This window comes from Natator depressus, chromosome 8 (assembly GCF_965152275.1).
Source record: "Natator depressus isolate rNatDep1 chromosome 8, rNatDep2.hap1, whole genome shotgun sequence".
Taxonomy (NCBI): Eukaryota; Metazoa; Chordata; order Testudines; family Cheloniidae; genus Natator; species Natator depressus.
This window is the reverse complement of record NC_134241.1, coordinates 100370755-100388249: the sequence shown is the minus strand read 5'-3', so window position 1 is coordinate 100388249 and position 17495 is coordinate 100370755. Positions and strand designations below refer to the sequence as shown.

Sequence of the window (17495 nt, the reverse complement as noted above, 5' to 3'; positions counted from 1 at the left end):
ATTAGAAATGGATTTGTTATATCCTTCACTAAACACTCACCCAAGTACATGACAAAACTATAGAAGCATCAGGAAAAGGCATTATACAAAAACCAACCAAATACTTACATTCCAACCAACGGCAAAGCGTAAGCCTTGGGATCAGATTCCAGCACCAGAAGTAGTTTTCGGGTTTGGTCCATTGTAAGGTATCTGGAACATAATAGGTTAAGTGTTTGTTCTAGGACTGAGGAAGTCCAGAACAACATTTAAGGTAAGAAGAAAATCCTGTGCTGAAAGTGTGCTTTCAGAAGATGCTCTGTGAAGGCTTCAGGTGGCAAAAGTACTCATGTCTTGGGAAAGAATGGATATTCCCAAGCTTATTTCCTAGCTATCAACAACCCACCAAGCTGTTACTGAAGCCACTACAGTCAGCTTAATATATTGGTTGCTCTGATGAACCCAGAAAAGTAGTAAGATGTGTCAAATTTTAAGTCATAAAAGAAGGAGGTTAGGAGAAAAAATAAAATAAAAATATACATTTTAAATGGTCAAAGATCCAGGACAAAAATCCTGACAGCACTGAAGGCTCAAACTACTTTATTTTCTGACGTAGATCATAAATGAAGTTCCCAGTGCATCCAATTAACAATATAACAATCAGACAAAATGAAGAGTTTCTAATGTTATCTTATTGTGAGTACTTACAAATACTTTTAAGATCGGTGAGCTTGGAATGAAATGGCCTGATTGTCACTTCTGGGTCTAGCACTGATATTATTTATATGATAATCTAAAAAACTGCAGACTGTTTTTAAAGCTAATAAAACTATCTATAAATTGTTTTTCTTTTTCCTCCTGTAGACTGATCTGTCCCCTACTAAAGTCAAAAGCAAGAGCTCTAGTTGAATATAATGGTGCAGAATGTCCCGATTCCTGTTCCAGGAGGACCAGCTCCCTGTGTAAACTCCTTCTAATTCAAGATACTGAAAGCTAAATCAGAAATAATATTCTTTATACTTCAGCTGTCTTTATGAGGAAGCAGGAAGCCTGAGACACTGACACTAATGGGAGATAATTTCCCTGTACCACCTAACTGATCCTAGGACATTCAACTGACCAGCACTTCATGCCTGAAAGTTTTAACATTGAACTTACCCACATTTATAAGTCCCCTGAATCTGTGCAATATTCATATGACCACTCAAGTTTCTTGCCAGGGCTGTAGGAATAATTGGGACAGATTTCACAGGAGTGTATTCTAAAGCATTTGTTATAGTAACAGCTGCCCAGTGAAAATCAAAGTTTAGGTTGTCCATGTTCTCTGCTGAAGTAATGTGAACTCTTATGGTGAGCAGTCTGGAAAGATCCAAAGAGTCTCTACTGCATAAACTGTGTTGAAGTCCCTAGGATATGCAAAAAAATTGCTGAGATTAGTCTTTATACACCTAATTTATACATGACAATAGGTGTATTACAGTAATGCCTAGGCACCTGTGTCATGAATCAGGGCCAACATTGTGCCAGGCATTGTTTAAACACAAAGAATCGGCCCCTTCTTCAAACAGCTCATGACTATATTGAACACAGTGAATAGTAATAGGAAATGCATCATATATATTATATATGAAAATGCGTAGTTAGTTATGTTAAATTGGAACACAAAAATCCATAAGGGCAAACGGAGGGTCCAAGAATTAGTTTATCAAAAACCGAGCAACAGGACAACTGCTTGCATCCAAGAAACACGCATAACACAAATGGATGTGTCACCACAAGGAGATTATTCAATGGAACATAAATTGCTTTTTCTAGATATGAAAAACCACCCTATAAATACAGTCACAGGGCAAGAGTAGCAGGAAAAAAATGTTTAGCTGCCCCAGATCCTCTGCTTCCTTGAACAGCAGCTATACTTACTGAAGCATCCCCTTTGGAGAAAACAAATATCCCTTCTCTCCCAGAAGAGTTTGGCAAGGAAGGTTTAACTTAAGCTAGGCTTAAAATATTTAAAGATGTACAGCTCCCATTTATACGGTTTGTAGAAATGGAAATTGGTTCAGCTGTAAAGCCTATTAGATTTACATTTGTTTACAAGTAATAGCCTATTTACACACATACTCTTGTGAGTTTACCACATTACTTCACAAGTTATCTATGTAACTTAATTTTTTGTTTACGTACCATCTCTGTAGTTACTGGTATACGGTTTCTACACACTAACATTTTAATGTTTTTCATAGTCCAGATAACTCTCTCAATACTTTGTGTATTAAAAGCTGCACAAACCATACAAGGTGCAGCTTGCCCTACCAAAGAATTCCTAATATTTTTGTTTTAAATTAACTGGGTCCTAAACCAATCATACAAACCTGTCTTGGGGTCTGATCTTATAAAGATTTAAGCATGTGTTCAGCTTCAAGCAAAGGAATATTATTTCTTTAAAGATGAACGGCAGAGAAACTTATTGCTTATGCCTATTACTATGCCTTTTGATGCAAAAAAGAATGAGGTATTTTTCTGCTTTATTTTTTAAACCGTGGGGAAAAAAACCAACATCATCATGGCTTGCCTTACTCATTTTGCTTGAAGGACCAACTGGAGAACTAGAGAAGGATAAAAAAAATCCTAACAGACTGAAATTTAAGATTAGCTCTCAGACTTCAGTTGAAATCAGTTTGAAATACAATTCTCAAAACCGGAAAACTAATCAGTGTAACTAGATATCCTGTCCTATCATAACTGAAGGTTTGGAAAGCTACAGCTTATCTTGCAGTCTCTTGCGATGTAATTATTTCAGGTTTCTCCAGCAACAAAGGGTATGCCTACATTGCAATGAAAAACCCACAGCTGGCCAGTGCCAGCTGACTCAACTTCACGGGGCTGTTGCATTACAGTGTAGTCTTGAGGGCTCGGGCTGCAGCCCGGGCTCTAGGGCCCTGCAAGGTAGGAGGATACCGGAACCCAGAAGTCTACACTACAATGAAACAGCCCGAGTTGGCTGGCAAGGGCCAACCACAGGTGTCTAGTTGCTGTTTAGACATACCCAGAGAGGGTTCTTTACTTCCCTTTGGCTTTTTGTAGGCGGGGCTAAAGAACTGATGTTCCTGATATTATATATATATATATAAACAAAAAATCCACCCAAATCATGCATGACTTTCTTTATATACTGTAAATCAACTGATAAAGAGGGTGTAGGGTCTGGATGGTTTTGGTTTTTTGGGGGGCACTTTGCGGATCTTTTGATTTCAAGAGAATTTACTGTTGAATATTGCCTTGCAAACTGAAATAATTATTCACAAGAATGATTTGGCACCATCAACAGAGCAAGCTCTCCCCATATTATCCCACCATTCTGGGAGAGAGTTTCAGCTAGGAGCAAAAAGGAGTTTTGTCTTCATTCTCATTTTGTCTTCGGAATTTCTACTGAGACTGCCAATAAAGGAGCTTATTGGTGACAATCATGATGTGGCCTGAGAACAGCTCACTTCACATAGGCCATTAAATGGTAACCTTCTGGCCTTTCCTCTTCTGGTCTGGATTTAGATACTGAAAGCCATCTAGTCTCCTCTCTGTGTCACTGTTTTAAGAGAGATAAGAAAGTTGCTAGGAGTGGCTTACCTTAAAAGCTAAGTTGAAGTCTTCAGAATTGTGCACTACAACATCTCCGGAGGAAGATCCCCAAGCATTAATTGTACATGGAATCAAAAAGTCTCCAGGAAGAGGTGCTGTGGGGACTTTCTCTGAACCATCAGTTACTTCTCGACCAGGATCAAATCTGTCTATTGTCAGTGATACACCTTCATCGTCTGGGGGGGGGGGAAAAAATAAGAGTGGATGTGGAGAAGTATACTGTATCTTTCATACCAAAACCATCAAGTTCAGTTCATTGACCGAGGCTTGCTCAATCACCAGAAATGCAGAAAGAAGCAAGCCAGTGCAAACGATTTAATAAAACATTCATGTAGGTTAAAAAAAAAAAAGTTACCTTCATCTACTGCAAGAGTCCCAAGCAAAAAACAGGAAAAGAACTTTCTTTCACTCTGCTTAGCATGGCGATAGGCAAGACGAAGAGCCTTCTCCATCATCAATATTTTGGGATTTCTGGGCGGGAGGAGGAGGGAGAAAGAGAAGAGAAGAGAAGAGAAAAGACAATGAATGTGTTTAATAACTACATTAACAATGATTTCTAGGTATATTATATAAACAAGAATATTTTAGGTATAGTTAGGAAGTTTTAATATATATAATCTTTTGTCCTGAATAAACTACTTCAAAGAATAAACCAATATTTTACTACAATGAAACAATCCCATGCCTTAACAGGAAGAGATTTGGATATTATAGTAAAGGAAGAATAGTAGAATCTAGGTGCAATCAGCCCCTTAGAAATTTTTTTAGCTTGAAGCTGCATGTCTAGTTTGACCGTGAGCTGTCTGTGAAGAACATAAGGATGAGAGATGACTGTAGACTGAAATGGTCTGTGAGAATGCTATAATGCGTGTCCCAAATCCTACCTGGTCATGGTTAGGAAAGACTTAAAATGTAAGTCTTTAACATACATTTTTAACCAATGAATGTCTATTTTAGAACTACCCTGTAAAGGGTTCAGGAATACTGTGAGAAAAATCCATAAAGGGCAAAGGTGTAACAAAAGTACAGCCTAGTCAACTGAAAAGGATCAGGTCTATCAACTACTGCAATGCCCCTTGTACACTATGCCTCACTTTGTTCAATGCTTAACTTCACAGAAGATTTTGTACAAATCTGATTAATACTCCATTAAAAGAACATTTTTCCGTCGCTGACAGGCATTTATCTACATTTAATCTTTTTGTTGAAGCTCCCATAGCATCTCTAGGCTGCCCAGAAGTCTGACATGTTGTCTTCAGCTAGTACTCACCCCTGGCTAGTAAAAGAGTATTCTCTCTGCTGTTGCACTGCTGAGTTGCAGGATTTTTCCTCTCCTAATGTTAATGGACTTTGTTTGAATAATCAAACTTTTTGACACCCTCTTTACCATCTGACCCTCTTAAATCATGAGGGTCGCAGTTTTTATTCTGAAGCGCACGCCAGTGCAAACATGCCCCAATCCCAGGTCTGACACACACGGCCCGAGGAACTGAGGAAGGCCAGGATTTGCCTTTTGACTTATTTTAAAGAGAACATTTGTCAAAACTTTTGACATGTTAACAGGACTGTAAACATTTTACTTAATTAGGATTTCCAGGTTGAGTTTTGAACTTAGTTCAGCATTTTGGCATTTGCAGGAAAGAGTGATCCTGACAAAGCAGACGTGTGCTGGCAGAGGACAACTAGCCCATAGAAACAAGAGATTTGCCATCATCTTTGTACCTTATAGTTTCCTTCCACCTTCTCCCTTGAGGGGCAGATATTTTTCATAGGGGCCTCTCAATCCTGTTGATTGTGCTGATCCACAAGGAAGGGACTCCCCAATCCTTCAGAGGGAAGAAACCCTCTAGCTAGATATTTATACTGCTCTCACTGTGATTTCCTCCCCCTTGTTTCTCTGCCTCTCTGGGAGGACAGTTCCTACTAAAAACATGGAAGTGATGCAGCGTTAAGCAAACCCCTTTTCTGTCCTCACGAGCGCAGGCAGAGAAGACAAGTACTTACTGCTTCTGACTAAACTAACAAACATAGATATTTGCTATTGGAGAAAGAGATGTTGTCGACAGCCCTTCCTTGCAGCCCCACCCTGAGATGCTGTAGAGTTCCAGCACAGAGTTGCTTTTGCAGGGGTGGGGTTAGGGAAATCAAAATCCCCTCTGTCTGTGGACATGTAAAGGATGAACAGATCCTTACAAAGGTTAATCTTCCTCAGCACAATAAAACTCAATAAAGCTTTATACAGTCCACACATGATTAACTGATCTTGGAATAGTCTTTAACAGGGTTGAAAGAGTAATACGCCATACCAGGACGTAACTTGTGGAATATTGTTCTGCACACACTCATAAGAGCCCCTTCTACTTTAATTATTTGTATCTCGAAGAGAAACTAGTCTTACTCATACCTGTAATAACTGATGTGTGTGCCAATAACATCTCCCACAGGTGTTGGATCCCAAAGTGCACATTTTGATAGAGGAAAACTGAATGGTACCATCCTGCTTGAAGCAATTCTGCAAAATAAAAAATAATCAGAAAGATATTAAGCCTTATCTTTTTAGCTGCACTTTATTAGTTCACCTTCCAGAAGATGAAGGAAGAAAAAAACAAAAAAAAACCCCCAAACATTTCTTTTAAGAATGTCAAAATGGTGAAGCAGAAACTTTTCCTATGAAACAGACAAGATGAGATTTTCATTTATTTTGCCATTTTAAAGGGCTAATTGCTACAGTTCCTTCATACAGTCTTAGGTGTTAATGCAAAGGCAGTAATTATTTTTAGATAAAGCTTGGGAAATGGAGCTGTTCTAGATAAAACTTTGGAAAGAATAAGACATAACAGGAAATAAGTGATTTTCAGTTCACTTTAAATTCAGATTAAGAAAAAACTTGCCAAAAGGTCATATTTCCAGTTTCCTTGATAGTTTTACAAAGGGATTTGCTCCATTAAAAAGCAGCATGTTTTGAAGAATATTTAAAGAAACGTAATTATATCTGAAGTCAAACAGCATATCACACAGAAAGAGTATTGCTGTGAGTGTTGTGACCACAGAAATCCAAGTTCACAGCCACAAACAGGACTCAAAAGATGTTAAGAAACTGTAGCCATTCAAATTTCTTAACGAAGTCTTACAAATTTTATTTTAAGATTTCTCCAAGTTGACAGAAATAATCTTTTAGTAATCCATATAATACAGTTCATAACCCACTGCTGATATTTGACTAAAGACCAACTCAGGACTTCCTTAAAATATTTTACGTTAATCAAAAATATACATTTAAATCTCCCTCACACAGCACTGCCTAAACTCTGTCAAGTTATTTTTTCTTATTTCCTTTTACTTTACGCACTTCTTTTTTTGAACACTTTTAGTTGCCATGGGAAAGAGATTTCTCTATTCTCATGCCCTACCTCAGTCCACTCACTAGTCTCACATGCCGGTTATGATGGAGGATTGGTTCTCATTAAAAGAATGCTCTCAGTCAATTTAAATTTTTTTTTAAAGTTGCAACGCCCAACAAGCTCACAGAAATGTTTATTAAATTTTTAAAAAACAGTCTTGTTGAATTAAGGACTAATATTTCCCTGTATTGTTTACAACCCAAACACTGCACTTCAGAAAGTGAATTAGACACAAAAGCACCCAGTTATGAGTGTTGCAGACCACATAAGCACCTAGATAGGTAAAAGTAAAACTGATTTGTCCATTGGTTACATTTTACTTGAGAGGACAAACAGCATAAATGGTGAAAAGTAGATTAATATCCTGTCAGTGTTAAAAATAAGCTAAGATAAGGAAATGCTAGATTAAAAAATTAACCGGTAGGTATTCCTTTAAAAACTAAGGGCCCAATCCTACAAAAACGTATAAAGATGCTTAATATCAAACATGTGAGCAGTCCAATTTAGTTTGATTTAAATCAAAAGAAGATTTTAAACATTTGAATTAGCAAGCAGGAAACCTTGATTTAAAACATGAGTTTTAATTTGTGTTTTACATTTGTACTTTTTAGTTATTTTTCCTAAAGAAAGGTTGATAACCATTAAAACATGTTGATACGCAACTAAATATAGTCTTTACATTAAATGTAATGCTTCTTTTTGCTAACCGTCAGGATACACTATATCTATGCACATTTATTTAAAAAATTATACATGTTAACTTATCTTTATTAAGATTTTTAATTGTTATATTTTGTATTATATTAGAAAATGGTGAAGGATGCATCTCTTATTGCTAGATGGTAAATTCTTACTTGTGATTATGTCTAGCTTTATTTGAATGGAAATTCAGAACAATTAAAAATGCACACAAACAACGTCTTAAATGTTCTGATTAAATAAAATGGACTTAAGCGTACTGGACAAAAGAAAAATTTGTCAGCAATGCTTTGCATTGAAAGCTGATTAAACAAAGGAAGTATTAGCTGTAGTTAGTGAACTGAACTGATTGTTTCTGGTCCCCAGTTCCTTCAAGATTTTAGAGCTAGATCTTCTCCCCTCACATCTAGTTTTTATTCCTAGACTGGAAGAAGAGACATACTTTCCTGCTTTATCTAACTCCCAATTGGTTTCTTAATTTTTAATGAACTAGGCATGGAACAGAACAAACTAAAATGAAGAAATATTCTCTCTGTACTTGCAGAAGAGCCAACTGCTGTCAGAAGCTGGTACTCCAGTACCAGGAGTTTAGCTAGTGACTTCCAACAGTTCAGTGGTTTGACTCTTTAAAACTTGGCAGCAAACATGTACTGCTTAATATTATTTTGCATATTTAAATTTAAATTATTTTAATAGAAAAGTTTAACAACTTATGTTAAAGCCTAATTTTAAGATTAATTTTAAATTGGTTTTTAAAAAACCCACACATATTTAAATAAAAAGAATTTAAAAAAAAAATCACAAATTTTTATTACGGCTGTCAAGTGATTAAAAAATTGCAATTAATCGTGCAATTAATTGCACTGTTAATAAGAGAATGCCATTTATTTAAATATTTTTGGATGTTTTCTACATTTCTAAATATATTGATTTCAACTGCAGTGCAGAATACAAAGTGTACAGCGTTCACTTTATATTTATTTCTGATTACAAATATTTGCATCGTAAAAAACAAAAGAAATAGTATTTTTCGAGTACTGTAGAGCAATCTCTTTATCATGAAAGCTGAACTTGCAAATGTAGAATTATGTACAAAAAATAATGGCCATTAAAAATAAAAAAATGTAAAACTTTAGAGCCTTCAAATCCACTCAGTCCTATTTCTTGTTCAGCCAAACAAGTTTGTTTACATTTGCAGGAGATAATGCTGCCAGCTTCTTGTTCACAATGTCACCTGAAAGTGAGAACAAGCATTCACATGGCACTTTTGTAGATGGTGTCGCAAGATATTTACATGCCAGATGCGTTAAAGATTCACATGTTCCTTCATGCTTCAACCGCCATTCCAGAAGACATATGTCCATGCTGATGACACATTCTGCTCGATAACAATCCAATGCAGCGTGAATCGATGCATGTTCAGTTTCACCCTCTGAGTCAGATGCCGCCGACAGAAGGTTGATTTTCTTTTTTGGTGGTTTGGGTTCTGTAGTTTACACATCAGAGTTTTTCTCTTTTAAGACTTCTGAAAGCATGTGCCACACCTCATCCCTCTCAAATTTTGGAAGTACTTCAGATTCTTAAATCTTGGGTCGAGTGCAGTAGCTATCTTTAGAAATCTCACATTGGTACCTTTTTCGCGTTTTGTCAAATCTGCAGTGAAAGTGTTCTTAAAATGAACAACATGTGCTGAGTCATCATTGGAGACTACTATAACTTGAAATTTATGGCAGAATGCAGGTAAAACAGAGACTGAGACATACAATTCTTCCCCAAGGAGTTCAGTCACAAATTTAATTAATGCTTTTTTTTTTAAAAAGCGTCATCATGGAAATATGTCCTCTGGAATGGTGTCTGAAGCGTGAACGGGCATACGAAATGTTTAGCATATCTGGCATGTAAATATCTTGCAATGCCAGATACAAAAGTCCCATGTGAATGCCTGTTCTCACTTTCTGGTGACATTATAAATAAGAAGTGGGCAGCACTATAGGCACTGCAGAGATTAACTTCTTCCATAACAGTCTGGAACAACATGATGGTAGATTGCTCAACCAATATAGGGAGAAAATTCCATACATAGCAAGGGATGGAAAAAGAGACAGGAATCGAACAGTGGCCACGCTGGTGAAAGGCAATAGCTTGAGACCTCTGGAGATTGAGGTCCTACGTTCACCAAAGAAGTAGCACACCACTGCAAAACTTCCTCACCATTGTTTCCCACTATTTATTTAGGAGGTGCTACTTCTAAGGGAGGCCACTAACTAACAGCAACTTTAAAATCTTAGGTTTCAGAGTAACAGCCGTGTTAGTCTGTATTCGCAAAAAGAAAAGGAGTACTTGTGGCACCTTAGAGACTAACCAATTTATTTGAGCATAAGCTTTCGTGAGCTACAGCTCACTTCATCGGATCCACAGTATGCATCCGATGAAGTGAGCTGTAGCTCACGAAAGCTTATGCTCAAATAAATTGGTTAGTCTCTAAGGTGCCACAAGTACTCCTTTTCTTTTTTTAAAATCTTAATTTTTTTTCTTAAGAAGCCAGTGTACTACTGAATTCTGTTTGCCCAAGTAGTGTCATTTGTCATCTTATCTCTATGCCTTCTCTCCTCTTCTACCCCTTACCTGTCACTAAGGATGAAAAGTTCTCCCCATCTTGCTTTGTCAAGCTCCCAGTCTCTCCACATTCAAGTCTCACTACTTCCATAGCAATCAGAAATAAGCAAAACTTTATAACTAACAACAACAAAAATCAGTTTCAACCTTTATTGAATCTTTGCCTCACTGCTTAGATGCATACTAGGATTTGAGTCGTGATGGTTTCTGTATCACCACACCTGTGTACTAGAAAATGGACTCCATACACAGCTTTCAATGGGTATTTAATGATGGAGCCCAATTCTCAACTAAGTTTTTTTTTTTTTTTTTTTTTTTTTTTTAAACAAAAAGTTATGGTTAGCGGACCAAGCAGTTAAAAAAAAAACGTACACTACCTGGACCATCCTACACTTGCAGGTGAATGGACTGGATATAACTATAGAAGTTGTATCCCTCTCCTATGCACAAATGTTGTGCAAGTATGGTCTGAACTTCTCCAACATGTAAAAATTCCACCAGCTAAAATGAAAAAAAATAAGCTGGGAACAAATAAATATGACACAGACACACCCTTCCCCACGCCTTCTATACACTGTTACTAACAGGTCCTGGTCTTTAAGGGCAAAGCTAAATGGGTCACCAAACTCGGGGCTTGTCTACACTTACATTTTATAGCGCTCTAATTTGCTGGCTCGGGGTGTGAAAAATCACCCCCCTGAGCACGGCAAGTCTGAGTGCTCTAAAGAGCTAGTGTGGACAGGCTCCGAGCTAATCCCCTCATGGAGGTGGATTACCAGGAACACTGGGAGAGCTCTCTTCCAGCGCTCACAAGCGACCACACTTGCGTTTCAAAGCGCTCCTGCAGCAGCGCTTTGAAGTTTCCACTGTAGCCATGCCCTTAGTCATTTTAAACATAAGAACTCTGACTAACTACAATATTTAGGGCCCAATGGTGAAAGCTGACCTGTAAGGATTAGGCTCTGTGGAGGCACAGGGACCCACCTGCAAGGATCAAACTGCAGAACAGGGCCTTAAATTGTAACATCTTCAGAGAAGAGGCTGCCATTTAAAGTCTATTTGTGCATCAACCTGGACAAGGGGGCCCTCAACCGTGATTAGGGTCTCCAGGCACTACTGTAATGCATATAATACAATAGGGCATATCATTCATTGCAGAGATAATAAAGTTGTGTTATTTGTAGTCCCAAGAATCGAGAGATTAGTGCTTTCTTTGAACTCCTGGTAAGGAAAAATATTAAAATCAAAAGCTTTCCATAAAGTAATTTCTCTACAGAGAAGCAGATACCTAGAATCTATTTGGTGATCTGAAACAGCAGAAATAGCCTCCATGACTGCAGCCTTCGACCCCCTGCAAGGAAAATAGAAGAAAGAAAATTAAAGAAAGGAGCCCTAGTCATGGGTCAGGGCCCCAAGGCACTACAGTAACACAAACAACAAACAAACCACACACATCACATCTTCTAAAGTAACTGATTTACATCAGAGCGGATAACCAGCCGAAGGCTGTTGCAAGGTCATTGACACGGGTACTAAGGCCGACACATGAATCCACCACAGCCTACGCGTGACCCCCGCGCGAATAAAGTCAGCCCAACTTGTACACCCGCACCCCGCGTGCGGGCACCCACGCAGGACCAGGCTGGGGGAGAGGGCCCCGGACCGGGAGCTAGCTGTAGCTGGGAGGTTGGCATCCCCTCATCCTAACCCCCCGGGAGGCCAGCTGATCCGTGGGCCAAGACCCCAGCGCCCGGAGCTCTCACGGTCCCCACCCACCCCACACCGGGCTGGGGCGCCCCCACCGCGTCCCCGGGCGCCCCCGCCTCGCCCCGAAGCAGAGGCAATGCCGCGGGTCCAGGCGGGGAGCTCGGTAACTGGCTCACCTGGACCAGGCCCTTCAGCCTGTGGCGGCTCCAACGGCGGCACCGCCAGCCTCCCACCCCTCCAACGCCCTGCAAACAATGAGCGCCGCGCCCCGCCCCGCCAGGCCCTCTCGCCCAATCAGAAGGCGCAGCCTGCACTCCGCCCACTTCTTTTTGCGGTTGCTCAATCAGCACGCCGTTTCCACTCGCCCCCTCGGCCAATCAGGTGACACCCCGGTCAACCAACCGCCCAGCGCGCGCAAGCGAAGGGGGATTTAAAAACGCTACCGCTTTAAACGGTCACCCGAGAGAGAGAGCGAGCGCTACTGCGCAGGCGCACTGGTTGGGGACGGAGATGGAGGCGTGGTTTGGATGCCACAGCAACCGGCGAGTTGGCCGAGGTTAGAGTTTTAAAGAGACACACCCCCTAATAATTTTATAAGAAACCCAAACACTCCCATAGCGTTTACACAGGACCCCTCTCACCCTAGGAAGTCTAGAATGTGAGGCTATTGAGTAGGCGTGAGCGGCAGGATGGGGGGGAAGGTACCACTCTGGAACCCTTACTGCACAAAGAGGTTGGTTGGTTTGCTCGCTGAGAGGGAAAGGCACACTGGAGATGGGAGTTTCATTTGCACAATTGTCCCCAACACGTTTTTTGTCTGGGGTTTTGTTAAACCCATATTCTGGCCTGGGTGGATCTTTTCAACCTTCCAGCAACTGGAAACATAATTTCTTCCTGCAACAAACAAGGGGGGGCTAACTCATATTGTGAGTTTTGAAATGCTTTGATTATTGACCAGTCCATTGGTAAACCAGAGAAGGGAGTAGTTTTCCTTACAGTCCCCGCTCCCCCATAATCGCCCTGGATGGTTTCCACTTTGTTCTGAATTTTATTTTGAGATTAAAGGGTTGTGTTTTAAAATGTTCTCTTCTTTAGCAAACTGATAATGTTTCGTTCTACTCCAGAATAAGTGCAAGAAAATAATACTGTGATTACTGATTATTATCATAGAATAATGGGGTTGGAAGAGACCTCAGGAGGTCATCTAGTCCAATTTCCTACTCAAAGCAGGATCAACACCAACTAAATTATCCCAGCCAAGGCTTTGTCAAGCTGGGCCTTAAAAACATCTAAGGTTATCCTACTGGTCTCTTTGGCCTTTTAAGAGAAAAGGAGAGAGAGAGAGAGAGAGAAGACCTTACTTTTCACAGCACAAGAGGAAGGAAGGAGAAAGGCAAATAGAGAGAAAAAGACCAAATTACTTGATATTACCAATTTGCAGTGAAAGTTACAGGCAACTCTGGTATGAAGCCCCAAATCATGCACCATGTCCTGTGTGGAGCTCAGCACAGGCATGCACTCACCTGGAATAAATTGCAAGACTGGGACCTCAGATTGCACTGATTTGCCTCAAAAGGAAAAGTATGAGATATATACTGTGTGCAGCATTTTGCCAAGTTACTGTATTAAATGGTCCAATGAAAAGGAGCTGACTATTAATAACTTCTCTAGAATACCAAAACCTAACAAGTTGAATCTACCATTACACTTCCAGCACTAATTTACACAATTTTACAAATCTGGATTATTTACACAGTTTGAATTATTTCTCCCTCCCCCCAAAAGGAAATTTGTCATATTCAAAGTAAAGAATTGTATGCAAGTCATATCTAAAGAGTGTAATAGTAAAATAACACAGTTCTTCCATCATCCATAATAATACCCACACTGACATTTTGCACACTACAAAGAGCTGTCTGACACCAATGCTAAAACCTAAAAAAGAGAAACAGTTAAGAATTATTTTAAATATTTAACTTACAATATAAGTAGAACCTTATGGGATTAAATCTAAAAAAATAAGTGATTTTTTTCTATTATACTCTATTTTTTGCATTTCTCTTAGCAATGAAAACAAACTACTCAGTAAAAAGAAAAGGAGGACTTGTGGCACCTTAGAGACTAACCAATTTATCTGAGCATAAGCTTTTGTGAGCTACAGCTAACTTCATCAGATGCAGCTTATGCTCAAATAAACTGGTTAGTCTCTAAGGTGCCACATGTACTCCTTTTCTTTTTGCGAATACAGACTAACTCAGCTGCTACTCTGAAAACTACTCAGTTTCACTTTTGGTTGTAATCAGCTTTTAGTCAATTTCATGTTCTCATGCACTAGCACAATGTTTGGATTACAAGCATTGTAGGGAGATAGATATCTTAACTATTTACACTGGACTTTTAAAAAAAGTTAGGGAAACCATTATATTGGCATTAAGCAGTTATTGAACAACAAAAACATAACAGCTCTTACCAAATCTAAAGTATAAGTCAAAATTTAACACTAGATAATTGCTTTATTTTTATTACTAGTAATTTAGGACCCAATACTGCCCACACAAATGCATAATTAAGTTTGATGACATGAACACTCCAATCAAAGCTTCCAGCTAAAATGATATTAACCACTCTTACACAAATATAAGAGTGTCCATATAAGGGGACCAATTTAACTAATTAGATTTAGAAACCAATTTAGTTAAACAAGTGGAACTGGTGTGTATAGACCAGCCCTTGCACACATGCTTTACTTTACACATGCATTGTGTGGAATGGACAAAAACACCAGATCAGAGCCTTATATAAGTTTCCAAATGTTAACTAGTCTTTACAATATCCTTACGAAATAGGTGTTATGTCTACTTTACATATGGAAAAATTGAGATAGAGGGGTTAAGGTCCGGATCCTGCAGACACTTAACGTAAGTGCTTAACTTTACAAATGTAAATAGTCCTATTATTAAGTGGAACCATTCATGTGCATAAAGTTAAGCACACATAGGCTGGATAAGGGCCCAAGTGACTTACTCAAGTCCACATAGTAAATTACGGACAAAGCCAGGTTTAAAACCAAGTACCTCTTGGGTCCCAGCACTCAGCTTTAACCACCAGACCAGATTAGCTCTCTATGGGATGTCAAATGCCATCAAAATTGGGTATGTAAACAGGATTAAAAATATTTGTATAACAAAAATGAAATGCCAGAAATCAACTAAAACATGGTCACCTCACGTGCAGGAAATATTGATGACTTTGCTATGCTGGTGATTAAGAACCAAACCGAATCAGTACTCACAACCAATCTAGTGAAATTAGGTTAATAAGCAAACCATAAGGAAAGCTTCTAAAATTAAAATGTAAGTTGTTAATCAAAAAAATCAACAGCATAATTATATAGTCTGTCTTATATCTTAGATATATCCTTGAACAACCTAACAATAGCACAGCTGTTGTCCCAAAAGACCATAACATTCACCTGAGTATTCATAGTTACCTTTTACACAGAACTGGTAACTTTCTGTATTATTTGCTTTATACTACAATGAACTTTGCACTATTCTGACTTTTGCTGTCTCCAAACAGCAGCCTATCACCACAGGTATGTTTTAAGTAGTTATTTCTAGGGAGAACTATATCTTACTGGCTACATGTTCTGGAGATGGGGAGTTAGTACAGGTGGACCATCGGTGCAAATGATGCAGATCTATATTAAGACAAGCCTGAAATCGGAGATATGTAGAAACCCCAGCATTTCTGAATCAAAGCTCTTGTATGCATACTGCATACCCATCATCAGAAAAATAAAAGTCACCGAAAGGCGGTAAGGTCAAGCCCTGAATCTGCCCTTATATCATTCCTCCTGAAGATTCCCTGGCACTTATACAGGTCTCAAGTGTACGGTATTGCTTTTATGCAACACTGCTCAGACTTGAAATTCCTGTTAGTTGCGTGCTCCCGAACAGGTGCTCACTGAGGATCAGGATCCTCTCGGATGTCCTGGCATTGTGAACCCATAACACTGAACAGCTGGCACGGCAGTGCCTATTGGGCACTTTTACTGATTTCCCAAGGCAGCTAGAGTAGTGTAAGCGGGGGAATAGTCCTGCTCTTGTGGGGAACTTTCCTGGCTTCAGCACTACCCCGGTGAAGTGGGCTAGCGAAAGGATCCGAGTCCTCGCTCCCACTTCCTTTACCCAGTGGCCTCCCTGCCCTTGAGGACTCCCCTTCCACTCTCCTGTCTGGCAGAGTCCTCATAACCCCAACAAGGCTGGGCCCAAGATTCCTGGGGGGCTCGACCCCCAACCCTGCTGTGGTCACCTAGGACAGGGGCTAAGGTGTCCCCACTCCAGGGTACTCTCTCTGCACTGGGCACTTCTCTGACCCTCTGACCATTACATACAAGTTAAAGCAAATGCAAGTTATTTAATCAACAATTAATTTTAAAAAGAATAAGGAAAAATGGGAAAAGTTAAAGGAAATACATCAACCCGCTCTGTGGCAAGGAACATCACAAACAGTGTCTCTGGAATGTCTGGGCAGTTCACAGTCTGTTCCTTGTAAGTCCCAGGCCTCCTTCTCCGGCCCTGGCTGTGCTGCAGGGATGCTGTGGGTTGGACACTTGCTCTGGTGGTGGCCACACGCTCTCATGCTCTAAGTGGTAGGACCCTTCTTCCCAGTGTCGCCCCCACCCTGTCAGGGTTATGATCCAAGCCTGGCCTGCAGAGCCTCTTGGCTGAGGCGTCTCCCTGTGCTGGGCCTGCTGCCCAGGGTCCCCCTCGCTCTCCCCAGCTGCTCACCACACCCAGCTCCAGACTGCTCCAGCCCCAGCTGCACCACTCGGTCTCTGCACGGCTGCTGCTCTGCCTCCAGCTCCCTGGGCTGCTGCTTTGGCCCCTCTGCCTCTGGTTGCTGCAGCTCTGCTCCCAGGACAGGTCTGCTCTTCAGGCTGCTTCTGTGACTCTGCTCCCTGACCTGCTTCCTGGCCTGCTTTTCTGGCCCCTCTGGCTCTGGTTGCTGCAGCTCTGCTCCCAGGGCAAGTCTGCTCTCTCTGGGCTGTGCCTCTGGCTTTGGGGCTGCAGCTCTGCTCCCAGGGCAAGTCTGCTCGCTCTGGGCTGTGCCTCTGGCTTTGGGGCTGCAGCTCTGCTCCCAGGACAGGGTCTGCTCTCTCTGGGCTGCTTTTCTGGTCCCTCTGGACCTGGCACAGCTCTGCTCCCCAGCCTAGCTTGGGCACCTGCTTTCTCCTTAGCTCGGCCCCACTCAGTCTGACCCAGGCAAATCCAGCTCACATGGAGGACGGGAGGGGACCTCCCTGGCCTCCTGACTCTCTGATTAGCCTGCCCGCCCTGTCATTCAGGCCAACCTGGAGCATTAGCCTCTCCCCATTGTTCTTAGGGACTGTCAGTCTCAGGGTCCTGATTCCCCATCAACCCTTCCCCCTTTTAGTATTGGGAGCTTGCCAAC

At 40.6% G+C, this 17495-nt stretch overlaps 1 protein-coding gene across 3 annotated transcripts in view; it reads right to left on the bottom strand.

The window, feature by feature from the left end:
• STIL (STIL centriolar assembly protein) overlaps positions 1-16564 on the bottom strand; it is a 37338-nt gene extending 20774 nt beyond the window's left edge. The window contains exons 1-7 of one of the 3 annotated variants that reach the window (XM_074961778.1): positions 16517-16564; positions 11620-11682; positions 6020-6127; positions 3971-4086; positions 3604-3791; positions 1138-1385; positions 109-192 (exon numbers count right to left, since the gene is read on the bottom strand). In XM_074961778.1, the coding sequence (XP_074817879.1) occupies positions 109-192; positions 1138-1385; positions 3604-3791; positions 3971-4086; positions 6020-6127; positions 11620-11682; positions 16517-16518 (809 nt within the window). In that variant the 5' untranslated portion in view covers positions 16519-16564. Of the gene's footprint in view, positions 1-108; positions 193-1137; positions 1386-3603; positions 3792-3970; positions 4087-6019; positions 6128-11619; positions 11922-12214; positions 12292-16516 lie in introns of those variants that run through there. The other 2 variants (XM_074961779.1, XM_074961780.1) reach the window with 2 other exon arrangements.
• Positions 16565-17495: the final 931 nt, after the last annotated feature.